The sequence below is a fragment of the Schistocerca piceifrons genome, chromosome 4, assembly GCF_021461385.2.
Source record: "Schistocerca piceifrons isolate TAMUIC-IGC-003096 chromosome 4, iqSchPice1.1, whole genome shotgun sequence".
Classification (NCBI taxonomy): Eukaryota; Metazoa; Arthropoda; class Insecta; order Orthoptera; family Acrididae; genus Schistocerca; species Schistocerca piceifrons.
The window spans coordinates 813,435,835-813,463,720 of NC_060141.1; the positions used below are offsets into that span (position 1 = coordinate 813,435,835).

Here is a 27,886-nt window from a genome sequence, read left to right on the forward strand (position 1 = left end):
ACACGTTACGTACCGTACGGTTGTGCACAATCCGTAGACCCTTACAGGATTGACTATGAGAAGAAAGTTCACAGATTTCAACAGGCTGAGTTTTAATCGTCGTTCATAGTATTGCCCACAAAGCACTCAACTCAAAATAACTGGTTAAAGGCTCGGTAGTCCGCGCAGAATACAGTGGCCGGTAGATGGCAGGGTACGTGTGAGGAGAGCAGTAGTGGTGGAGGTTGAGGGCAGGCGCTGTAGGGGAAGTGCCGTTCCGATCTGAAACCTACGCTTACATTTCTGTAAATACGAAGTGGGGCCCCTCTACACCCACACTCGATAGGTGGACGGTCAATAAGATCTGTCACCTGCTTTGGTTAGTACGTAAAAATAACTTCGCCGAAAATGCAGCCTGGTTTGTTGACCGTACGAAACGGTTAGAGAAACGCCATGAATGGCGAATATTGAGTAAACTAATCACAATTAACTGGTTTCGATGTTGAAATTAGCTTCTTTCAACAGTATCATCCCTGTAACACGTTACAGACATCACTGTGACAGAATTCTAAAACAGTGGCTTCGTAAGTTCATGAAGTTAGGAACTGAGGAAAAGCAAGGTCAGTAGCTTATGGAAAAGCACATCCTCAGTACAAAACATGTAACGTCTTCACTTAAGTTGCACAAAATCCGTAGCATTTATCGTTTCACCAGCCATCGATTGCCTTAAAAAATGACTTTCATCGAAAAGTCTGTAGTTAGTGGAACAACACGGCAATGTTTTGCATAATAATCGTAAGGCAAAATCCTGTGTGTATCATTTGCCAAAACCTCGTTTAGATATCACAAACCGTTTATGAAATATGGGAGATGTTTTCGATATTTCACTCCGACTTTATCGCTGGCGCGGTGCGATACTAAATGAGTGTGCTGCCCCAGATAAATTTCCTCAAGATTGGTGACAGACGTCCGCTCAAGTCTCCTGAAAAGTGCATCAGGTAAGTTCCATGTGCAGTAACATTATGTAATATTCAATAGACAAAAAATTATAGCAAGCTATAGTTTTCATTTCAAACTCTTCGAATTTCGCGCAGTGCCTTAATTCCTCGTAAATATGACTATAACTATGAACCTAAATGGAACATTAGCATAATAAGAGATAAAAGTAAAGAAATTTTTTGCCGAATGTTTTCTGTAAAGTCGTTTGAGAAAGATTGCAGGGCGTGTCTGGATTCCGTCATTGCAGCGTGTTGCTGACCAGTAGAAAACGGGCGGACTGCGTTGGTCTACCCCTCCGAACAAATGGGTTCACACGCCCAGTGCTTTGGACAAAAGAAATTACTGCTTATGTTTCATTCAGTTTTATTGATTTGTATCCAATTCAACTCCTGTATTTCGTTTTTCAACTCAGCGTTAGCTATGTTCCACAGAATACGCTGTTCGGATATCAATTCCATAAGCTGATCGTCTGAGACAGCAATGGTCAGCCGACATTTCTAGTGACTGTTTCAATAATTAGGTAAGAAGAATTAACTCCCCTGTTCCTGCCCGTGCGCGTGAAACAAATACTGCATCCGTCGCCTAGTAATTCGCTACTGTTAGACTTCCCCCCCCCCCCCCCCCCCTTCTTCCAGCCAAGGAAATGGCTGCGGTAGATTTAGAGATGGACAAAACTTCTCAGAAATCGGATCAGAACTGGTCAACCACTGGGAGGAACTATTTCTTTTTCATGACTCACCACTCACAAAATAAGTGAAAGGAAGTCACATTGCCTTTTTAATTCAGGTCACTAAACCTGTATTTTTATCTGGTTTGATCCTAGTTCTAAAGAACTTAAAAATAGTAATTGCTACTGCCCTATTAATGGTGAGATATTAAAGCTTTAAACATCGTCTGCTGTAAAAGTTACAAATGTTGCAAAATAATACTAAATATTTATCAAGTGATCCTTCTTATGTTTTGATATTTTAATTGGAAAAATACAGTATATAAATTAAAACCGTAATTAGTGTTTCTGCTTTCATTTAGTCAGTATTACCATATGTGTATTCAAACAGAAATTTATAATTAAAATTTGACGCTCTTTAGTCGATGTCTCTCTTCACAGGGATATTTGTCTTGCTTTTAAAAGTATTCATTAACAGGGCACTGATGTTCCTCTGATGCATAACACTTATGGAACAAATTGATACAGCGTCGGCCACTGTAATTTTGTTTCTCACTAGTTCACGGGATCGATGTTTCTAGGCAAATATCCCTCCGCTAAATATTTATCCGAGTCTACAATTGCCGCACTTTGCACGTGGTGCATTTCTTGGTTTCACCAAACTCCTTCCAGGTTGCTCTGGCATTACAGTGGTAAATGGTTCAGAAATGGGCTGTGTTGTTGAACAACCAACGCTTACTTCCCTTCAATAGCCCTCATGCTGAAAATCCTTGTTTGAATCGGAGGTCCAGTAACGTTGCCTGACCAGTTCGTTCCCGGAGATAACGCCAAAGCACTCAGATAACCCTTTGAGGAAATTATAAACCAGTGACTCGTTTTTGACGACATTCTTTCTGTCCTTAAGATATCAATTGTCGTTCCATTAATCTTGGCAAGATTCTCGTTCTTGAATGTGACAGTTTTGAAGACATCTCTTAGGTCACCTCAATGAAACTTTCAAAATCAGTAAAGCCTGTTCCATCATCTCCCAGGATGTATCTTGTAAGTTTAAGATCATGGATTTTTGACCGAAAACAGCGAGGCAAGAAACTGGTTCGCAAATTGTCAATTTTCAATTTTCGTTTTTTCACTGAAGTCATTTAAGAGTGTAGCGTGTCGTTTGGTGTTGAAACAAGTCGTACTTCTACAAATGGTAGAAAAAGTAGTGCATTTTACGCTGTTTGTTGGTGAAACCAAATAAGTCACTGACTTATTTCGTTTAAACAGATGCTGCTCGTTCCTGCACACAGCCTGTTTTCCTTCAATAGTTTACATCCAATTCCTTTGTTGTGGCACTAACAGTCACTTAATGCTCATTGTGCGGCAGTTGGTTGTACTACTATGGCTCCAAAAGAAGAATAGTACTACAGATTACGGTGGAAATAAGGTGAAGACAATCTCTGTAATTTCGAGAAGGCAGTAGAGGTGGGCCAAACGGTTATTCTGGAGTAACCGTTATCACAGTTCGTTATTCTTTGATAACCATTATCGTTAACCGTTATTAATAACTGCCAAGTTATTTTTCGCTAGCGAATACCGAATACTCACAGTTAAATAACGACATAGTTGGAATCCATCTGTTTTAGTTATCAGTATAACTGCGAGTAGTGTGAAATAGCAGGAATGTCGTATGAATCGTGTCATAACCTTAGCTTATTAACTCCGGGTACATTTTAGTTGATGTTGGAACGATTATTAGTGTTCCATATTATATGTTTGTAGGTTATCGGTCGCTATTAGAAATATTATCTTCGCAGCTGCGACAGAAAGTACGCGGAACTTCGCGAAAGCACTGTTTAAGTAAAATGTTAACAACGTGCGTTTTTAAGTATGAAGTAATATGTAGACGGAGTACTGTAGGTTAAATTCGAAGCTTAATTTCTTGTGCTGCTCACATAATAGAATAAAGTGTACAGCCTTGTAATACAACAAAAAAATATACGTAATGTGACAGATTCGTTTACTCCTGTGCTGTAAAAGCTAGTCCTATTGGGGAAAGTGTGAGTACGCTAATCCAAGTTTTATGTCAGATTTGCAAACTGCTAGATTTCTCCAGCGACAGCATGTTTATAACATATGAAGACATGCAGATCGAAAAGGTTGACAGTGTTACATTTCTGGGACTACAAATCGATAATAAATTCAGTTGGGAAGGGCATACCACATTTTTTCATTCTATTATTTCATAAGGGAGCATATTCTGTGGTAACTTACCAAACGTAGCAAAAGTTTTTCGCATGTAAAAGCGTGTAATAAAAATCGTTTGTGGTATCAATTCAAGAACATCATGTAGGAACCTGTTCAAGGAACTTTGTATTCTAACTACTGCTTCCTAGTATATTTATTCCTTAATGAAATTTGTTAAAAGTATTTCCAACCAATAGCTTAATACATATCAGTACTATAAATGGGAACAGCAATCTACATAAAGACCTAAAATTACTTACCTTGGTCCAAAAGGGGTCCAATATTCAGGAACATGCATTTTCAATAAACTGCCAGCAAGTCAGCAACCATTAAAAACTTGATTTCAGATAAGGCACGGTTTACAGTGTGTTTGAAAGACTATTTGATACAGAAGTGTCTGATTCCACCCATCGTCAATATGCCGGAAATGGCTATTTTAAGTGTGTATGACGTCACTACATACACATGGCAACAAACACGAAGATACATATAAATAATAAAATAACATTTCCCACCAAAAATACAATCAAACCAATGGGACAACTGCGGGAAGTTGGGGGTTTTAGGGTGAGGACAAGCTAGTAAAAAAAACACACCATGATCCCAAAACAAAATGAACAAAAAGAAAATAAATACAGCATTCTGCTACACCAACAAAAATCTGCAGGAATCGGACACTTCCCTTGAACAATATAGGTCAACTATAGGTGACCATACCAAAACACCAATACCCACAACTAAAAGTACGAAAATTGGAATCAGACATTTCCCTTGACCTACATAGGTCAACCTTAGATGACGATACTAAAACATCCACACACAACTATGAAAATGGGAATAGGTCATTTCTGGTGACCTATATAGGTCCACCACAGCTACTGATGCCAAAAAACCAACACCTACAACTGCGAAAAATAAAACCACAATCCCAAAAGTCCACAAATCAATCATCCCTACATAAATTAAATCACATTCAATACTTTATAAATACACAAAACATCACAGCTAGAAAAAAAGAAATTACCACCGGCAAATTCTGGCACTGCAACCTAGATCGACAGCCCCCTCCCCCCCCCCCCCCCCCCCCCCCACACACACACACACACACACACACACACACACACACACGAACCAACTCGTAAACACCGTGCTTTAATGACATTCACACACCACAACACCTTTACGTCGAAGCAAACGGGTGAAATCAGACTCTTCCATTGACCCCTCTTTCTACCCTGTAGATGAATACCGTAACAGAGACTGATAGACCAGCTTCGGTAAAAATTCTGCTATATTTCAGTTTTGACAGCACTTGGTTGCAACAGTCAAGATCAGGTATTCTGTGTACGATAAATTTATTAAAAGTACGTAACAGTGCTTTATTTTGTCAGTGTACCAATTATGTAAATATTAGCAGTTACTGTGATATATTCACATATTTTGACAATCTCCTGACAAATGATGAGGATAATAATTATTATATTCCACTGTATTATGTTATACTTTCTGACATGTTATTTGTCATTCGCGATGGCCAGCGGCTATTTCCGTAGCAGTACGAAAATATTTTTTCGCTCCAGTTACTATCCTCTCTAGAAATATCACCTGGAACTACGACCTTAAACTGGAGGCACCGAGTCAGGAACGTCTAGACACAGTTATTCCGTTACCAGCTTCCAGGTTATCTGTGGTGGTACCCCGATAACTACCAGAGAACTAGAACTAAGAGCCAATAACGATAACTGTCAGAGGAGAATACCGCTCTCTGACAGTTATTTCCATAGTCGCTCGAATTCCTTAGTAACTTTCCTGGTACTTCCCGTCCAAGCTAAATTAACACGTAAGGCGGTGGCTTAAGGGAACGACCGTACTTGTTAATGGCTGTACTGCAGCTCCTATCAGCCACGGCTCGGACATTAACTTTATTTAATTGTTTATGCTAAAAGTAACAAAGGCCCACGAAATAGTACACAGTTCTTATCAACAGATGGCGCGCAGTCTGTTATTCCCATGGCCTATAGAACGCCTTCCAAATGCGCAGTACGATCTTCGGTCAACAGATGGCGCGAGGCACTGTTGACACTAAACAGTTATTGAAATAACTGCCAGAATCAGAGGAACGGTTATCGCAGTCACCGTTACTTCTCAGTAACCGGTTATTTATATCAGTTACGTTATTTTTTGCCACCTCTAGAAGGCAGTGCTTTTGTACGAGCTATGTTCGAGGAAAAGCAATTACAGAATCTTGCAGGTAAATATCAGTCTTACTTGCAACAACCGCAGGAAACGATAGATGTAAATATCAATATTACCAGAAATATTACTCTATTATTAATTTCCTTCTAGCTGCAGAATACAATGTAATGCCTCAATTGACGTAATTCAACGTAATATTTTGGCGAAATTTCTTGATCTTCCTCTTTCACAAGCTGAGTAGTAATTTTTGTACAAACTATGCCGTAACTCTGAATATCTATCAGAGTTGTTTACAACCAACAAATAGATGTAAATTAGTATAATGTTACTACCTAGCCAGTGTTTCATGCACCGGATCTGGGGACGGCCACGTTTGCTTATTCTAATGCCAGCAGCTTGCAGTGTCGCCTTGTCCAAAACAATGCTGTCATTTGCTACAAGACAAAGGCACATTCTGCTTAATGGTACTTTTTAATAGTGTACTGTTACTTAGTTATGAGTTTATGGTAAAAATAAAAAAAATGTAAATTATTTCAGATGTATAACAAACATGAAACACACATGATAGTGGCAGGGGGAATGTCACGGAGTGGTAATCTCATGGAAGTGAAGGAAACAAAGGAGAGATTTAGGTGACAGTTCAACGTAATAGTGTTTCTTTACAATTGTGGTTCTAAGATGTTGTACACATTCAAATTGCCCACAAGATGCACCAGGCACCCATTTTAATCTGAAGTTTAGTGATCATTATGGCTGGAATGAAATACGGGCTACCAGATCCATTTGGAGGACACGAACTGCTGTCAGGTCTGCCTGGTGAATGGAAGAGGTCAACAAGAAAGTTACTTTTTGTGGCCAGACATGAATTGTCAGGATGAGCCTACCTTCAGCAAGTATCAGACTTGGCTGTCTCGAATAATTTTGTTTGACAAGTAGTTCCTCAGGTGTTTTCCATACAAAACTACCTTTTTTCATGGTTCATTTGATTCTCTACTTGTGTGTAGTATGCTAGACTCCTGTATCATAATAAATTTCAGATACAGGAAGTATGCATACAAAATAAAGCTGGATCACAGACATAGTTATGTAGAATTGGGAGAGGCAAGGAAGCATGGTCTGTTGCCCAGTCTACATTAATGTACATTAAAATACATACGGAATCGTGAATCAGGTCATAAGTATGACATCCATGTAAGCGTATAAATCAAACCTGCAGCCCAGTAATTCCATCAATTCTAAAAATCTAGAACAGCCCACTAAGTCAGACATCAGAGAAACTGCATAACACAAAGAAAAAAACCTCCATTTGCAAAGTGAAGATAGGTAAAAATGAGGTAGGTTAACTCCTTAGAAAACAAGAATTGGTGACATTCATCTGCAGGTTCAATTTTCTCTGTCAGCCTAGTTAGACGCCAGGTTAATTAAAGAAATGAGGAAAAGACGTGATGAATACTATACACACAGGGGCATATACTGTAAAATGTTGGCCAGACAGAGCATCTTTAGAATATGATAAAAGTAATATGTGGAAAGTACCGAAGTCAGTCTAGTTAAAGGTGCCTATCTTGAAGGCCTTCACCACACTAATGGAGGCATGCAGAATATTTTACAAAGATGTACGTGGTAGGGAGAGGTCCAATTTTAAATAGATACAGTTACTGACAAACATGACTTCCTACTCAGAGAATAGGACAAATATACTGCAGTGAAAAACAATAAGTAGGCATTATAGTGCTATTTCGAAAACTAGCCACGTAAAGAATGGCATATACATAACACACAAGATGGACATATTTCGCTCCATGTGTTTTATTGAGCTCAAATGACCCATCTTCTCACAGATGATTGTGGGACCTTGGCTTTTCGGTACAGACTGTTTTAGGACAACTGAGTAGTCGGCAGGTGATGTTTGTAGTGAGCAGCATCGTATCAAAAATCTAGATGCCGGTCATTGAATACTGGCCCCTATTGTGACTGGGCTAGAGGTGGGAAAACTTCAAGCACATTGGGCATGGGGCCTGAAGACAGCATAATATATCACCAAAACTGTTTCCTCAATAACAAAGCAATTTGGAAATTTAGATGCTTAAAAGGTGTTTGGTTTGACATTCTGTACATGAAGAGAAAAGTTAAGAAATTGTATGGATGACACACAGCAGTTAAGTACTGAAAGACGCATAAGGGGAATAGTGTTAAGGAAGGGAGAGAGGACTGGAGTTTACCAACAATGCTATTCAGTCTGTACATTGAACAAAGAAGTTAAAAAAGATAAAAGGAAAACTTTGGCTGTGAATTGTCAGATGGCAAATTACTTGGAACAGCAGTTGAACACAGTGGATAGTGTCTTTGAGAGGTCATAAGATGAGCAACAAAAGTAAAAAAAGTGTAATGGAATGTAGTCTAATTAAAGTGATTGAGAGAATTACACATAAAGAAATATAATTCTGTGTTCCAAAAGTAAAATTTCCCTCCTCACCTGCTTCACCCCCTCCTCTGCTAGGGGTTTTAGGACTTCAAACATTACTTTGTGTGTCTCCAGCATTATTTGCTTGCAGGTCTCCCAATAATTTGTTCAACTCCTAATTTTCATTGTATCACCTATGTGTCACGTCATCAAACAGATCCTACCCCACATAGAAGCCTTAATGTACTCTTACCACATGTCAGCTCATTCCTCAGAGTTCAACAGTGGAATTACTTTCGCATCATTTCACTTTGCCTTCTCTGCTTTCCTGTTCCACACATAAGTGACTTACATTGATGTATTTCTGTCTCCTATTGCACATTTTGTACTTCCTTACTTTACGAATCAATTTCAGTATTTATTCTGTAACAAGATTTTTTACAGTTACCTCGTGCATACTTAAATTTTTCTCTCCAACTTATGTGACTGCCGTTTTTAGATAAATCCCTCCCTCTTCAAATGACCTGTGTGTTGCAGTATTCATTACCACACTATTTATTGCTTCAGAGAACTTTAAACACACACCATTCTTCTCAGTACCCCACTTACTTCACCACTAACAGTTATTGACTATTCTCTTAAACCTGTCTGCTCTTCATCATTACTAACTTGTGATATAAATCTATATCTGTTCCTGAGTGTACCTTTCAATCCAATACCAGATTTTACAAAATGTCTCAAAATGATGTAATCCAGCTAGAATCTCCACATGTCCCTCACTTTCCCCAAATATACCGCTTCCTCTAGTAATTTTAAAATAGCATATTCATAATTAATAACAGACTTAGAGAACAATCGAATTTGTTTATACTCATCACTTCTATTATCAAGTTCATACTCTTAAACTCTGCCACATATTACATTGCCTGTTACAGCATTCCAGTCGCTCATGATTATTAGATTTACATCCTCATTACATACACATTTTGTCATAAACGTTTACTCCCTCTTCATCAGATTGTGACATTGGTGGATATACCTGAAACATAACCGTTCGCTTTTTGGTGTCAATTTTGATGCGAATAATCTTATTACTGAACTGTCCACTGTACTGACCCACACATCCACACCCAAAATCTTTGTAAGCAGTTGCAGTGTGCACTGTGCAAGTCAGATGGTTAGAATGTAAACAATAGAGGTTGCTGCTTGTGGATGCACACAGCCTCTCATCCATGCACTCTGCTGTCCAGCTGACATCTTTTAGATATAGGACGAGCCACCTCTAGCTCAGTCATGTTTACCTTGACATGCGTGTTACCTCATTGTTATTGTGCACGTCTCTGTACCTGGTACAAGTTCTGTTTTAGACTTGGTTTGTTGTGTCCATTATATAGTGCTCTCTTGGAAAGACATTTTCTGTAACTAAAATGAATGACAGTATCTGAACAGAAGTATTGCATAATGTCTTACCACACAGATCAGTCCTCATTTCTGTCTTTTTTTTTAAATTTAAATGTAGGTGATATTTATCCAGTACAGCCCATATACTTTGGCTATGCAGATGATTGGTCAACATCTATGCAACACAGAAGTTGGCAACAACTTCTGATAGACATCTTCACCCTGTACTTCTATAAAGGGTGCTTACAAACTACCACAGCTAAAATTGAAATTGCATTTTTTGATGTGTCTAACAGACTGACACACAGAACCCTTGATCTCAATTTTGAGGGAGACTATCATAACATGCAACGAGAATACCTTGGGACACGACACTTCCTTTGAAGTAGCACTTAAATTTGTGCGAGACGTGTGGACAGCAAAGTGTTATTTGCTTGGTGCCGGCAGCACTAATTCAATTACTTTGCTTGTCGCCGGCTGCTTGTCACCTTTCTGTTGATAACAAGCTTCAAACATATTGACCTTTGTGCACTTTAATTTTTCCAGAAATCCTCTATTTTGCCATATTGCTCCACAAAGTCGAATTTTCTTTTTGAGTCGCTTCTCTGCAAGTTCTACACTGTTATAATTATCAATGTAGAGGTGATGCCACTTTCCATAAGATGATCTCAATAGTTCTATCAATGTTTTTGCTAAAGGTTGTCCAGTGCCGAAATGTATCTTGAATGAAGAAATGTATCCCGTACTCGAATCACACAGCATCCGAATGAGTATGCTTTATTTGGTAATTTTTGATGGATTGTAAACTTTAAAATTTAACTGTCCATGCCGTGGTTTCATTCCTTAATCAGTTGAGATGTTTCGACTTAGATTAAACATTTCTTTAAACTTTTTGAAAAAATTAGCAATTGGAAATTGCACGTCGAACAGCCAGTGAGCATTATCTGGTTTGTTGTTGTCAGAAAAATGTAAAAATATTTGTCTGAATTGGTTGCAGACATAGTTTCGCGAAATATCGGTGTCTATCAATGGATTTGTTGATCAGTAATCATAGATCCTTGTTTCGAAAATTCCCATAAGGATAGCAAGCCCTAACCATTTTATAAGTTCGGATCCTATAATGTTGACAAATTTGGCATTTTTTAAAGTCCAGTTTCCTTCTATTGCAATGTTGACTGTGAGTATATTAGCAATGAAACCTATGAGTGTTAGAATTATATATTGGGAAAGATCTTTTTAAGATACCCACGACACTCTCTGTATCTTTGGGAAATGTGTGTGGACCCAGAGATCCTTCAAATTTAATATTTGCCCTCAGTAAATCATAGTCAGTCTGTCTGGTTCATCTGAGAGCTGGTATCTGATAAAGCTGTTTTCACATGTAGCGTTTCCTCTGATAGGTTGGGATAATCCTGTGACAGACCTAGAAACATGGTTTTCGTCGATTGGAGAGGCTATGCACCTAGTTCCCGCATGGAGATAATACCCCTGTGGAGAGGTGATGGATTAGGAGTGTCAAAGGGGTGATTAGAATCCTGTGGAGGTTGTGCGGGCATGGAAGACTACTTCAGGAGGTGTGGGAAGGATATCTGTTAGGATGTCTCTTATTTCAGGTTACATGCTGCTATGTCAACTATTTCAACACTGTGCCTGACCAGCTCACCTCACAACACCCAATGGCTGTTACATAAGGCATAACGTGTGTGTTCACCAGTGGAAGGCTCAGTTGTGACCTACTTCTTACTTCGCGTGTTTTGGAAGACAGTATATGATTACTGTGCTGCAGTGCCCTCCTCCTTGACAAGACCTGGCCTCTTGGATCCTCATAGTTAGGACTTCATTACACCAAAATGACTGATCCTGTTGGCTGCCACAAATGGCTCCAGTCAGCTTTTTAAGGATTACTTTCGCCACAGTGTTCCCTTAAACACTACTCATATGAGGTCTTTGTTTCATGATTCAGTTTATTGCTACAGCCCTCCCTCTGCTGCTTCCTAGTCTCTGGGAATCCAGTCCACAAGAGATGAAACATTGGCTGTGTGGGGCAGCTGGTGGAATTTATTTAAATGTAGAATGTAATGTAGAAGAGATGCATTTCCCGGCCAATGCACCATATGTGGGGCGGCGGGTGGAATTTGTTATATAAAATGTTGTTCCTATTATTTATGCTGTCTTTTGCCTTTCTCAACACTGGCTCTCTAACTACAATATTGGCAACCAGAAAGTGATTAGCAAAACGTGATGCCTGTAATTAGAATTTCTAGTGCCCACTTCATCTGAGAAATATACTTATAGCTACAGCTTATATTTCTGAGGAATTGGGAGATTGTCTGGGATTCATAATCAAAACCGAGTTTCAAAAAATGTTCACTATATTCTGAAAGTCACGGACCAAAAAGAATCCACACAATCCAACTACTAGGGCAGTTCAGAGTCTAATGCGCTGATGCAACTATCTGTTCAAATTAAAGGTTTAAGTGAATGTTCGCCATAATTTGATGATAATGTTCATCAAACACCACGCTAAATAATGGTAGAATGTCTGTCCCGCGACGGCACGTGAAAATACGACATATGCAAACTGAAGATAGATCATTAAAGTCATCCCAGAATTAGCACTTAACTCGAAAAAGTTTTCGTTGTTACGCGTATCTCGAGTAACTTATTATGGTATCAGAGGCTGTTTTTAGCAATGATACCAACACGACGCGACTTCCAACACAGGTGGTGCGCTAATCAGCGTCTGGAGAGAACTGGGGCCTTCTTCTCTCGCACAGCGTTCTTATATATAAAGCCGCGCTGCGGACGGCTGAGGGAACGCCTGATCAAAATTGCTCTCCCGACTAGCCGCTGGGCTAGTAATGTACCACTTAAAGATATTGAATAAATCATCGCTTCCTTTGCTGATGGCTAATGAAGCTTTCAATTTAAATGTGCATTGAGCACACAGGTAAGTAATCATAATAAAAATCTGACGTGGCTAAGTCAATTATTTTGGGCGAGAGAATTAATTTAATTACACTACACGCAGTAGACGAGCTCTGAAGTTGCCCTTTGGAGATATGCTATCGCTATAGTTTTATAGTTACGCAATTGAAACTTCTCACATCGTTAAGATTATAGCGGATCTCCCCTCTACTTAAATTTAAACATCCTAGCTTTATTTATTCGCCTACTTAATCTCTTGCTTCCTTAATTTCTAAGACAAAAACCAGAAAATAATGAATTTCAATTAAAATTTTAATTTGTGAGATCCAGAATACTGTTTCTACTAAATTATTGTGAAAAAGGAATCTAAATATAAAATTTTAAGTTTCTAGCTCTTTTCTGTTACGCCGATGATTTTTACAGAAAAACGTCCAAATTTTGAAAATGGTTAAAGTTATTGAACTGACATTCAAAACTTATTGATTTAGTATTACTCCTGACATGCTAGAACCATTTCAGGTTATTTACTTGATTTTTTAAAGTATTGTGCAACATTTATGATGTCAGAGCTAGTTACAGCGGACTAGGATGGCACACAATGGAAAGACTGATGAGAATTTTATAAGGCGTGAGTAGGCTCCTTATCTACAGCTGGATCCAGGCTTTGTCTAGTGATCCACTTCCAGTATGTGTAAACAAGAATTATAGTTAGTAGTGTCACAGCAGTAACTGGTATTACTTTGGTCAATGCTATTTCCCTCTGGTTCTGACTCTCCCTGTACTGACTTGCATGATGCACCAGTGTCTCCATGGAGATGGGCCCAGCCTTCCGGCTAATGAATTTGTCTGTGGACTATATAAGCTCGGGCCCCAAAGTTCTGTTTAACACAGTCAAATTAGTGGCTGTTAGCACTTCCATGTGTTCCCCCTGGCCTATACAATTTGAGGATTGTGCCTGAAATTGTGGCAGGTGGAGCAAAAATAAATACTGTTTTACATGGTGTCCTGTTCATTTATAATTTCCCCTGTCTTACTTTAACATTAACTGCACGGGATTTCTGACCCTGTAATACTTCATTAACCCCTTGTTCCATATAGACAAACCTGTGTTTGTCTTCCGTAACCAATGACTATTATTCCTTTACTTCAAGAAATTTCTTCAGCATCTCACACTTATGAGGATAAATGTGAACTGCATAATGTAGGTACCATGCATACTTACTGCTCCTGGAAAGGAAATTGAAATCTATACTTCACCTGTTGGTCATTTCCTCTGCTGTGGCTAGGCTATAACGAAAAGGTTAGCTGTTACAATGATGCTAAAGGGCAAACTCACTCTCCGGTGGTGGCTCCTTTTGCACTTGATGTTGCACCTCCAGGCATTGTCTGGTGATAGGAATTTCACTCCTAGCTGGCTTATCTCACTTGTTCCATAGATTACTGTATATTAGTTCTTTATCCAATTTTGTGCTTCAGTTAGCAACATCTAAGTTAAGATCCACCATTTCTTCCGTAGTTGTGTAAAAAAACACTTCCATTCAGCTGGTGCAGTAAGAGCGTATCTTTCTGCAGACACTAGTTTTTGTGTTGTAGCACTCACTTACTACCTTACTTATTCCACCCATTGTTTTATTCTACTATATCATTCACTCTATCACCCTCATCAGCTGTCCCACTGTTTCCACATGTCATCCTAACACAGTGATCCAACCTCTGCTTCTGGTATGTGGTATATTCCCCAAAGCCTGAGTCACCTCATCCCTCAATTCCTCCCATGTTTCCTCCTACACACCCTGGAAACTCCTTCAAACATTCTTTGATGATATACCATCAGTTCAAAATTAGAGGGCTTCTTCTAACCATGTTACCTCATTCTATGCCTATCCTGCATTAAATAACACCTGTATCACCCAGTGATAACCTCATTTTGTTGATGTGCTTGGTGAACAGTGCTCACTGTTAACATGGTCATTCAGCAATGCTTCCCACTGCAGTGACAAGCCGTAGTCCACTTGAGACTGGATTTATCTTCTCTCCTGGCATAGCTAATCTGAGGACAGAACTACCTACTATGCATCTCTCGTGCGAAAATCCACTGCTACTGCACAGCAGGTAATCTTCCTTGTACCAGACATTCAAAGAAAACTCCCTTACCTCCTAAGTCTTCCCATGTAGACCTACTACTGCTGTTTCACTTAAAACTTCTTGCTCGCTACTCAACATTTGTTTCCCACTTTCTTTCTGGCTCAGCCCTCCAATTCTTGGGTTAATCCAAGGACTTGTCACAAAAGTTTCATACGTCCACAGGCAGAATTCTCATAGATAACTGCATTTTGAGAGTCACTGGTGACAGCTTCAGAACCTGATATTGGCCTTGACACTGCATAAAAAGTAGTGTCTTCCCATTTGCAGTGTGTGAAGTCGATAGATTACAAATTGGCCATCATTGTCTTGGGGTGATCTTTCTCTGTGAGTCACTGCTTCCTCTTGCTTTTACAGTGCCAGCCTATTTGCCTTAAGCAACCTTTTCAATTCTTCTCTTGCCACCCTCACAAATGCCTTAACCTATTGTCTTTCCCTTCTTGTTTTCCTATGTCAATAATTGAATGCATGTTATGACCATATACCACCTCATATGGCTAAAATCCAGTAGTTCTTGCTGTTTCAATTTGTACACAGACAAAGATAACTTGAACAGACATCACAATTGGTGTGTGCTATATGGTATTATAGCATGCTCCCTGGTTGCCATTTAGTTCCTCTGTCAGAAGTTTGGGAGGTGTAGACAATCGCCTAATGAGTGTGAGCTCCCTTCTGAGGAAGGGTCCCTCAGCAGGAAGGAATATGCGGTCTTGGGATTCTGTCACAATGAGGCAATTCCAATCTGAATGTTTAGCCTCATTCCCATTACATTTAGTAGACTCACTCTTCTGGCTTGCACATTGGTTGCTCATACCACATACTTTACATTCATTTCTTTGCTACAGTTAACCCATTTATTATTGAGAAAGGTGTTGAAACAATTGCCAGCCCTGTGAAATCCTGCTCTCATTTATGTAATGGCAGTTTGCTTTTGGAGACCAAGTGTGGTCCTCAAGCGCAACAACTGCTTGCAGCTTCACTCCTCCAAAGCTATCACATTAGTGTTAAGGCGCATCGAATCCTGAATTTATGTAGTGGTATTTACACCAGACTGCTCAATGGTCAGAATGAAGGACAAATCCAAATGTACCTTTCTGATCAGTGTGTCACTGCAGTCCATTGGATAATGAAACAGGTTGATGCAACCTTTGTTCATACATACTCTCACTTCTGACAGAGTAGTGCCTCTGATGACTTCATAACTTGCTCTATCTTTGACAAAGTCCAACCACACATTTGAAACCAGATGAGCTGTTACCACTGCTACTGTAACAACCACCCTCCTGTCGCAACACAGCCAAATGTTACTTCTGGTAGGGATGCTCATGAGTGATTGCCTGCCTTCTCCTCCCTCCTGCATAAATTGCAGTGGCGACCATGCAGCTTCATCCCGAGATCAGAAAGTCATCCAGCAGATCTGAGTGAAGGCTTGCAAGTTATTGGCTAGTTGAAAGCCCTGCATTTTACCATCCAGCACTTGCAGTACTGTTCTTGATACGCCTTGCTCCACAAAGGACATAGCCATGCAGACGTGTGACCTCAAATTCAGCACTACAGCTGTAAAATTGCCCAGTGCTTGCAAGAAACCAAACAAAGGCAAACAGTCTTCTCCTTCACTGACTCACAGGTCCTTTTCAGCAGGGTCACCGAATAATACCCTCACGTGCCCAACCTCCGTTTTGCCAGTGCACACTGCTAACCATTTGGCTACCCTGGAATCTCCACGCTGACTCTGATAGAATGCTGACACACATGTAGCTCACATGGAACAGGACCCTACAGTGACTGTAGCTGCCAAGTGCCAGCCTTCGAAGACTCACTACTACAGGTGACAGAGGTGATGACCCGTCATTTCTTTCCCTCTTCCCATTTCTCCACCGTGACTTCCCTTCAGTGGAACAGTCACAGCACTAGATCCAACAAGGAGGAATTATGGCTGCTCTTGCAATTGCAGTGTCCACTTGTTTTCTCTCTCCAGGAAACCAAATTGTCCTCACAACTGCTTCAAACCTCTCGGTATTCTTTCCAGTCCTCTTTGACCTTCCTCCTGGGGATGGCATTCCATCTGAGGAGTCACACTGCTCATCTGCAATGACATTCATTGTCACTCTGTCTCACTGAACACCAGACTGAAGCTGTTGCAGTCATCACTTCATCTTTCCTGTTTCTATTGTCCACGTCTCTCCATCATTGGGTGTTACCAGTGCAGACGTCCTTCAGCTTATTGGGAAACTTCCTCACTTTTTGCACTTCAATGTGCACCATCCCTTTTGGGCTATTCTGAATATTTGTAAAAATAGCAAAACCATGGTGAAGAGATAATAAACTTTTACTCACAACTTTTATTTGCGACTTGCTGGCTGATTTTTTTTAAACCTCTTTCTTGACCTTCATGCAGAAATTAGCAGTAGTACCTTTGTCTACATGGATGGCTCAGGCTGTGGTGTTGGGTGTCTATTCTTCATTGGCACAGACTATTTCCAGCATCAGCTGTCGAAACATTCCTCAGTATTTACAGCAGTGTTCTTTGTTGTGTATCAGGCCACATAGTGACACAGGCTTTTCAGTTGCATCGTCTGCTCTCTCTATGCCATTCAGAGTCTGTGCTGTATGTTGTCCATCCCTTAGTGAAACAGATCCAAGAGAGCTTTCACTTGCTAACCCTTTATGGAGCCACTGTGATATATTTGTGGGTCCCAGGTCACAACAATCTGATAGGAAATGAGGCTGCTGATACTGCTGCTGAGGCAGCTGTCCTCATACCTTGGCCTGCTAGTTCTTCCATTCCTTCAGCTCTTTGTGTTGCTGTCAGGAAGTGGTATCGCCTTTGGATTAATACAGGTCTTCCCTTCATGGAAAAAGCTCCAGGGAATTAAACCTCTTCGTGGCTTGGCTAACTACTTCTTCCTCTTACCTTAAAGAAATGTCTTGGAATGTACAAGCTGAGCTACAGAATTAGTCCTTCATCAGCCACAAATGACACCATATTACTCCAGAAGGAAGTTTAATAATCTTAAGGAATCTTGGTCTCAGTCTCAATTGTAAGAAGTCTTACCATGCAAGTAAGAACATCATTCTGGGTAAGCACTGGTATATCAGCAAAGTAAAACCAGTGCCATTTACTCAAAACAAGCCAGCACTGCTTATATACTGCAGACATTGTCCTGCTGAACTGGCCTCCTTCACTTCATTCCACATTGCACTCCTTTGATTCCCATGGCACCAGCAGTACAGCTCAAGGAGGCTATAATTCAGATGCGCCACTTGTCCTCAAACAGATATTCCGTTAGAATACTGCTGCCATCTGCAAACATGGTAAATTTGTACTCAACACCATTCACAATAGCAGGCAGATGTTTACCAGAAATCAGAGGACAGCCACAGAACGCATTTTTTCCCATGAAACCCTGTTCCATTGATATTACTAAAAGACTAACTTCATGACATGCAGCACCAGTTTCATATTGCTTATCTGACAGTGTCCTGGGTCAACAGAAATATTTTTTTTTTAAATGCAGCCAGTAATTACAAAAATACTGAAAATGAAACTGTTGTCAGAATTTAGTCAGTAAGAGGTATGATCTTGAAGCAGAGGTTAAACATAGGAAGAGAAGTATTAAGAAAGGGTGTGGAAGTCTTCAGCCAGTGCAGATAAAGATGCACAAAAAAAACACACACTATATTCATCCAGTGTTTAATAATGAGAGCACTCAACTGCTTCCAACGAACATTGATTATAAATTCAAACCTTTTCAAAAGTCTTAATAGCAGACATTTAAATCATCATTTGCAAAGTAACAGAAGTTCAAAGAAACTGCAGTGTGTAAAACAACTCCAAACAATTTGAAGTTTAGTTATTAGAAGCAATAATAGCAATTAGAAAGCCAATAGCAAACGTTTTCCCTTAGTTTGTTTGTGGCCTGCCATAACATTTTCAAGGTTTGCTTGAGCTACAATAAATTCAGGTTTATGAAAACTATATTACAAATGTGAGTTTACCACACTTCACTTTCCTTTGAATTCTGTCACATGCTTTTGAAATTAAGACTTAAAGCAACATATGTATTACATTCCTGCTTTGTGTCCTTTAGCCTTTTCACCATCCAAGGTTTTTATTGCATACTGTTGAAGCTTTAAGAACATAGAAATAATTGTAATGTGATATGACTCTAGTTCCTGTCATGCTGTTAAATAGGTTATATTAAGTACATGACATGGTAGTTTGTAGACATACATAGTAGAAAAATATGCTCTGATCTTCATGGACAGCTATACAAGATTGTATTGTTACTCCTGTGCATTTTAATCTCTCTAGGAGAACTTAAATCACAAATTTGTGGGCTTTTTATGATATATTTTCCTGTAAATATACATTTGTGCATACTACTGTAATTCAGTTGCAAATTGTTTCCTTTGAAGTGAACAACTGTGCATATAGAAATATTAGACGCACTCCTAATATGATCTGAAATACTGAGTGCCAGTTAATGTTGACATCCCATGTCTTGTCCTAAACAGACTAATAACTAGGTTGATGTATGGTTACATTACAAAGCACTTATTGTATGTTTTGTCTGGCAATTTAATGTGATTATGTATAAGCTTAGGGGTGGCCACTTATTTAAGATTGACTGACACACAGATTACCATCTCTTCATAATATTAGACTTCATCAATAAGACATAATAATAAGCTTACGTTCCTTGACATGATGTAATTATATTGGACTTGACTAGCTTTAGCGAGTGAGCTGCTTATGGCATGGCAGTTTTGTGTGTTTACGTAAGTTACGGTTGGTACACTGCTTTTTTCGTTATGGCATATATACGTCAAGAATGTGTGTGCCCTTTTTTATTCAGTTTTCTTCAGTTCTATTTTTTACCCAATACTGGTACTGTGAAGATGGTAAATGACTGAAACCAGTTGTAATAAAGTAACCTCTCACTAATCTCACCTGTCTGAGGAAAGAATAATTAGCTCAAGAAGCCATAGTTTCCTCACTTAAACATTTCTGTTGACATCTCCACTGTTCTGATGTGACTTGTTCACCCTCTATTACAGTTGTATGATATGTATTTAAGTGTGTAAAAATAAAATAGATTTCATGTAAGTTTACATTGTTAAATTAGTAGTATAAATTTGCATTTGTCAAAGTAGTTACTGAAATCAGAATTTCTGTGCTTGGACTGTTATCCAGAAGCACCCTTCAAAACATTTTGTGTTCCAAAAATGTATCATTATTCACATTTGTAACTATTAGACATTTAAATTGCGTCTCTTTGAAAGGAAGCAAAAGTATTTCATATTGCCATTACTGAAGCTCCTACATTACTGTTGATTCTTGCAAGCATTGTAAAATGTCTGGTACAAATATTTGCAACAATTGGAGCTTCATGAAGTTCAATTAAACGACACAATGTCATATTTTGTACTTCCAACATACATTACAGTATCTGGAGATTTATGAACTACAGGAAGTTGTAAAGCACTGATGTAGAAAATGTATTCTACCCTTAATGTAACATCCAGTATTTAGGTTGCATGTTCCATAATACGAAAATATTTAAAATGATATTCCTCAGTTACTAGAAACTCTTACCCAGCTAGATGTAAGACATGCTTTGTTTGCATTAAAGATGTATATTATACCATCAGCCACGCGTTCATATATTATCGACAGACCTGTATGTTGTCTTTGTATCTTTGGCAGAAGTTAAGACAGCTAACTAGAACTTGACTCTGTATGTTGATGTTAAGAGTAGATTTGTTGTAATTTGCACATGATACAATGTTGTTCTGAAGTGAAAGGACAGAATATTTGTAAGTCACGTTGCCTTACAGATCTTCAGCTTCTTCATGCCCTTCAGTAGGTATTTCATAAGAAGTGTACTATTATGCATACATGGCTTCATATGTAGATTGATAATTTGTGTGCCACATCATGTGGGACACAGTGTACACTATTCATGTAGTTTTAACTAATGGCTGATAATGAAAATTGAAATTTGAATTGTCATTAATACATTTTTGACATACCTCGACGGTAGAAATTACGTATTGCTCTGTGGCGGTATATCTTTTTATAGGCACTTGACAGCAGTGAGGTAGTCCAAACTGGCCAGTAATATGATAAATGTACAGGCTAAAAAAGTTTCCTTTTGTGGAATATTTGAAGACTGTGTCCTCACATATAACAAATGTTACTCAAAATTGGTAAACTGTAGATGAAAAAATTGTTAGCTAAGATGGTGTACACTGTGTTAGAGCTTCTAAATGTCATTATTTAAACTTTATTTAGGGAAACCTACACTGCCTCTAAGTATTAGTAAACAACATTTTTAGGAGTTCCTTTCATGTTTACCTGTGTTCTATAACCTAGGTATGTAAAAAATCTATAAATTGTCTTAGTTGAAATCAGTCATTATCCAAACATGCAGGAGCTAAAATCATGACAAAACATTTTGTTTCAATTGATGGTGACTCATCTGTAAAGTCTCCCAGCTTTGTGCTAAACATGCAGCGTATTACTGCTGTACGATGCTTTTCTATAGATACACATTGAATATGTAATTTAGAAAGATTGTAACATTTCTATCGAATGATTTCAATTTGGTTATGATGAATATCATATTTTGTATTACCACATCAAACATACAGTGTAGCTATTTCAACTATTATTAAAATGAGAAAATCTTTCATGTGTAGTAGTTTCTATTTTTAGCCAAGGAGTAACCTGCTTGTAGCAGGTAAACATAAACTTTTCAATGTTAATTCGATGCAACATGTAAAAAGTCTCTGTAAAGTGTATGCATGTTGTAAAAATTAATGCTATTGGATAGCAGCACTGTTAATCTAGATGTTAATCTTTATTTTTTCTATGCACTGGCGGGAAAAACTGTTACTCAACAATCCATGTAAGAAAAATATAAGTAATAGTTGGAGTCTAACCCTTATTGCAAGAATCTTGCTTCTGTGTGTCAAATAACCATAGACAATCTTTCAAAAGATAATCACATGTCTAACTGCTCTGACAATGTTTCTGCTTACTTGCAGACATCTGGTTCTCTCTCTCTCTCTCTCTCTCTCTCTCTCTCTCTCTCTCTCTCTCTCTCTCTCTCTCTCTCTCTCTCCTGTCGGCCTCCCTTGGCCAACTCTTGATTTTTTCGACCCCGACGGTATTAGGTTGCGAGGCCTGAGGGTGTCATTCATTTTCTCTTTCTAATCTTACATTCCATGGGGAGGAGGGCCTCCATAGATGGAGTGAAGCCAGTCCTCCTAGGGGTGTGAACCTGTAAGGAAAATGTGGCCCTCCAAACTGTGAGTTATGTGATAGCTGGTAATCCATCCTTGCAAGGGTCTTAGTGCTCACAAGCTTCAGAATAAGCCCTGGGTATGAAGGCTGACAAAGAGCAAAGAGATGGCGAGAACAGAATAGACCATAATGGGTGTGTAGACAGGAGTGTTCCTACCATCATTCACCCACAATGACACTCATTTGGGAACAATGTGGTCTGCAGTCGCAGACATTGCTCTGCATGGAAAATAAAGTAGGTGACCACATAAAATGGGAACTGTTCCAGATTTTCAAAGAATTATCATCATAAGAAGTAATGAGGAATAATGTAAACTTGTAACCCCATGCTGGTGCAGTCCCTACAAGGACAATCCTGAAGAGAAGCACAGCACTTCACCACTGCACTGAGGCAAGTGACAAAGCGCAACAGAGGAGGCTGGTGTTCGAAAATACATGTCGTGATATGCACAGGTTGGATATTGCTGAGGGACAGAATGAAAGTAATGTTACTGGTGCCTAATGTGAAGAGAAGCCTGAAGTGAAAATAATTAAACATTGTGAGGGACTGTTGCTGTAATGATGAACCAATGTACTTCATCTCAAAACACACATTACATAGCCTCTCAGATGATAAAAGATTCCAGAGTTGACTGTCATCCCATACCTCATGGACATCTGCACTAATAGTCTTCATTTGTATTTTGGTGACCACACTACGAGAAATATGACGGTTACTGAAGATGTTTCTGGACATTTAACAGGAAGACATGATGTTCGGTCAGCTTGTCAAGAGATCTGAAGCACCTTCACCTGCAATCTTCCATTTGGGAGAGGGACATGAACTACCTGTATGCCAACACAGTTTCACAAAAATGTTAAAATTGTGACAAAGTAGCTCTACCTGCTAACCAGCCAGCACGTTTCCTCCTGTCGTGCATTTCCTTCACCTTTGCTGACATGTTTACCATTAGAGCCAAGAAACCAAGGAACGAACAGTAAACAATGACTGCTGTGTCTGCATGCTGTGGATTTTCTGATGTAGAAGTGTATCAGTCACTTTTAACACATCGTCATATCTCAAAGAATATTCAGCTGAATGCAGTCTTACATACCAGTGGACGGCTAATTTCGTCTGGTGAGAAAATGGACAGCTTATAATAAATACAGTGAGAGATGCCAGTCTTAGTGGAAGTCCCATTCTGATGTTTCACGGACCAATCAGTGAGATGTGGTGGAACTGTGAGTGAGTGTTCTTGAAAAAGTTCAAAGAATAGTGGTACCTCTGAGTGGCTGTTTCTAAGTTGGCCCGGCTGAGGATTTATATCACGATATTTCTTGAGGGAGACAGGATAACCAGAAGAATGCAGCATGTTGTGTGGCACAAGAAACTACCACCTGTCTTCCAAGATCTGTGTAGACTTTGCAGTGAACTACATTCACAAAAATACTATCCAGAATTTGTGATATGAGGTAAAAGGGTACAAAGTAACCTGTTATGAGGAGTAAATTGCATCCTAGTCACTGCTGTTACCCTGTCTTCAGTGTAATATCAGCCACAGTTACCACTGGTGTGACGTATGTGCCATGAAATCAGTTGTGACCAGGAGCAGGACAAAAACAATTTACTAGCACAGGCAGTGTCACTGGGATAAAATAAACCTGGGTTTAGTTTCGCTTGAGATATTCCTAACATATTTATGTATGTACCTTTCCTGAAGCTTTGCTGTTTTTCTCGTCAATTATATTTAACGATAAATATTGTGTACATATATATTTGTTACTTGAGAATTACCTGCCTCTGTTCTGCACCAATAGTGCAGGACAGAAGCTGTGGAAGCCCCAACTGACACAGGTGATGAAATGTTAACACTACTGCCTGCAATGTATCAAGTAACATAACTTCTGTTGTATGTAATAAGCAGATTTAAATGAATGTACCAAGTAAATGAAGTTAATTGGCATCTATAATATACAGTAACAGAAACCTACAAATATTTTAGAGATATGACAAATTATTTTGATCATTAAAATTAAATGTACTGAAAGAAATCACAATGTCACTATATTTGCCATTTATTATATAGTAAAAAATGCTGTACCAGTTTGATGCTCAGCTTATGTTCAGTGCTGATAGATATGTGAAAGAGAGGTGTATTTTGCAGTTAAAAAACCACACCAAGCTGTTAAATGTTTTATTACTCTGCAGATAGCTTTGTATAGATATTTCACACCAAAATGAGTTCCATGCAAGCTGTGCTGCACAATTTTTATATAGGATGCTATGTTTTCCACTGTCATATTTGTGAATTAAGTGATTGGCTCAACAGATGATAGTGGAATAATAAGTTTCTTTACATTCATATTATGTTTCACAAATTATTATTAAAGTTATGTAATACCTCTTTACATCATGAAAATTCAGACACTTGTATAAACATTGTAAAGTCAAGTTTACCACTCGGTTTTTAATTATTAAAATAATGTCCCAGAATTTGAACTATACCTGCTGTAATGCACTTGTTGGTTGTGGCACTGCAGTTAAAGCTAAAAGACTGCCTAGTTGTACAAGAACTGAAGAGCAGTTGTAATTTTGTGTTAATACAAAAGTTAAATTGAAGTATACTGTGAACTCTCCTGAAAAAGTTGAGAAAGACAGTTAGGCAGTTTCACCTGTTCATCAAGGATGTCTTACTGTTCACTGTTGGGATGCAGTGAAGGTAATGTGAAGGAATCCTCACCTCACCACCGCAACCAAAAGACATAATCTGTTGTTCGCTCTCACTGTTCTCCTCAGTGTGCAGGGTGTTGCACAATTCCTATTCCAGGCTTTCACAGATTGTACAGGAGACTTTGTATATTTGTCGACATTGCCTCCTTACCAAAACCTCATCTACTAAACTTGTTCTACAAATGTGTGATAGGAATTGTGAAATACCCTGTTTTTGTTAGTTACCAGATTAAGAGAAAATGGTTCGCATACATTATTGTGCCTCAGTAATACAGCATCTTGCATATCTAGTTTTCAAACATCTGCTACTATACAGATAGTGGAATCGTGTGCAATTACTACACATAAATTTATGCATAATGTTAACATCTAATTTCCTTATTTCTTCCTGTGTTGTCAATTGGGTTCAATGCAAGTATGTTGTTTATTGAAAAGCTGACATAGATGCTGATCTAATTAACCAAGCTTGGGAGCAAATTATTTGTCAGTGTAAAAATGTGCTTGCATGTCACCAGCTTTCATTCAGTCTTCCTTAATGAATATTACTATGCAGTAATATAAATATGTTGTTAATCTGTAATGCTCATAGAACTGTCTGTTGATAACATTTCTACAATGAAACCTCAAGTCTGTAAAATGTATAACATAGTTCCCCATATGAATTAAACTGATGACTTCATTGCTTATGAATGTGAACAAAACATTTGCCATTTTTCATATTAGTATTAGCAGTCAGATAATGTTTATGAATGAAGTAAAGTATTATGTACATATTGGTTTGCAAGTGACACTCATGAGGAACAAAGTTTGTTGGAAGTTACTACGCAGTGTGCTTGCATTGTTATTTTGAATGCAGACATATTACTGCAATGATATTACCATGTTTCTGTACTGTATCTGAAAATTCTATGCCTTCTACAAGTTTACAAATGTACTGGTAAATCCGTATTGTCTAAAGAATTCATCACCCATGTTTAAGAGCTGCAGACTAATTGCTCTGTATATTAGTTCATGTGTTAGTAATTTAGGAAAGGTTTGATGTTAAGCATAAAGTTTGTTGGAAGTTGGTAAGTGCTCTCTCAACAACACTGGCTGGATAAAGTCAAGGTAGATGGGTGCAATCCATGCTAAGGCAAGCACTCACTTTCTCCAGATCCTAACAGTACTATTTGACTTATTCACTCGAACTTCTACTATGTTGCACATCTTAAAGAGTAAATTAGGGCATTCTAAATTTCAGAATTTTGTCAATTTGGGGAAATAATCATTATGAATTTTTCATTGTCCTTAAAAGTTGTGAGATAAGTAATCTGCGGCTGGTAGTGGCTCTGGGCTAGTTACTTACTGACCAAATCTTACACAGTCACATACAGGGACATGGAAGATAGAACTGAATACCAGTTAGTGGAACAGTGGTTGCCAAATACTTGATGACATAAGAATGCAAAGTTAGAATTACAGTATTCTGGCTGCATAGTGACATAAACATAATAAATGTTGAGTTATTAATGTCCATGCATTTTCATTTTTTCTTCTATGTTTTTAGTACACCAATTATTGGCTACAGATTTCCCTTCAGATGTCTGTATTCATGTTAAAGTACTACGCAAGCACTGTAAGAATTCTCCTGTCAGAGTGAAAAAAGGTGAATATGTTCCTCTGTAAAACAATACGAGAAAAGTGAGGAACCAACTGCTCAATCCTCATTCCCCTTTCTTCAAAAAAATTTTGGTATGTGAACTTATGCTGTTCAGGTATCGAACATTCTACAGTCTTTCACCCCCACCTCTCTACAGTTAAGTATTCATATGCCCCTATTATGTGAACAAAAATGAATCTGGCTATAGCAGATTTAGGGAAACTGACAATATCCCCCACCCCCACACACATGCACACAACACTCTTTCAGCAAAAACAAGTGAATAAGTTTTTCCTTAATTTGCTTCCATGCAGTCAAACCCAATGGACTCTATGCAGCTAAAAGTTCCCTTGTCCATTGTCTCCAATCAATACTAGATGTCTCAGCAATACAGTACCATAGGTAGGATCAATGTTTTGTATAGCATGATCTTCAATGATATTAAGACACCTGGATCAAAGCAGTTAAGTTAGACCGTTGGAGCATTGGTTTCCTGGATGGAATGTGGAGTCACTCTACTTAATATAAGTTCTCCATGAAAAAACTCCCAAATCTTTAGATTTGAAATCACATGTGCAGGAACGGTCTTACACCTTTAATGACTGCTTCACCCACATGTTGACAAGATAATCCAGCCTGGCTTTGCTTATGGCATTGGATGATATTTCTGGAAATGGATTCATATTCTCATTTTCTTCCTTAAGGCACTCTCCAAATCCCCTCTAGGTTAGTGTAATTTTGGAACACCCTGTACAGATAGGCACATGGACATGCATGCAGATTTGGGTGGTTGTCGACCCTTAAGATGGTGCACAGGGTTTACAATTCTTCTCCATAGATACGCAGCTCAGCATTTTGGATCCAGTTCTCATAGACCCACCAATTGCTGAAAATCATTCTGCAGCTCATGTCTGCACTGCCTGCTTGGTCTTGTAATCGGACACATCCACCAGGATTTTTCACAAGCACAGCTTTGGCCTGGCAAGTGTCTTTCCTCCTCACAATGTGCACTGCCAGCCTTAACCTCTGCATGGTCATTTTCAGCATGACATTCAGTGTACAACCAGGTTGTACTATTTTTTTTTTCTATATGTCCAGGTGTTTTATTCAGGGATTGCACCCAAAGCTGTTCATTGTATTTTTCTGTTCAAACATCTAAAAGTTCTCTTCATCTATATCTTGCAATGCTTCAGATTCCTGTCCCATATTAAACAGATCACTGGATTATAGGATAAAAGTTTGATCTTACTTGGCAGACTTTCTGATAAGTTAGTGGATGAAGT

At 38.7% G+C, this 27,886-nt stretch overlaps 1 protein-coding gene across 1 annotated transcript in view; it reads right to left on the minus strand.

Moving 5' to 3' along the window:
* Window positions 1–14,183, minus strand: part of LOC124796219 (vegetative cell wall protein gp1-like) — a 74,606-nt gene extending 60,423 nt beyond the window's left edge. Inside the window, exon 1 of the mRNA XM_047260310.1 lies at window positions 14,137–14,183. Coding sequence (XP_047116266.1) covers window positions 14,137–14,183 — 47 coding nt within the window. The remainder of the gene's footprint in view (window positions 1–14,136) is intronic.
* Window positions 14,184–27,886: the final 13,703 nt, after the last annotated feature.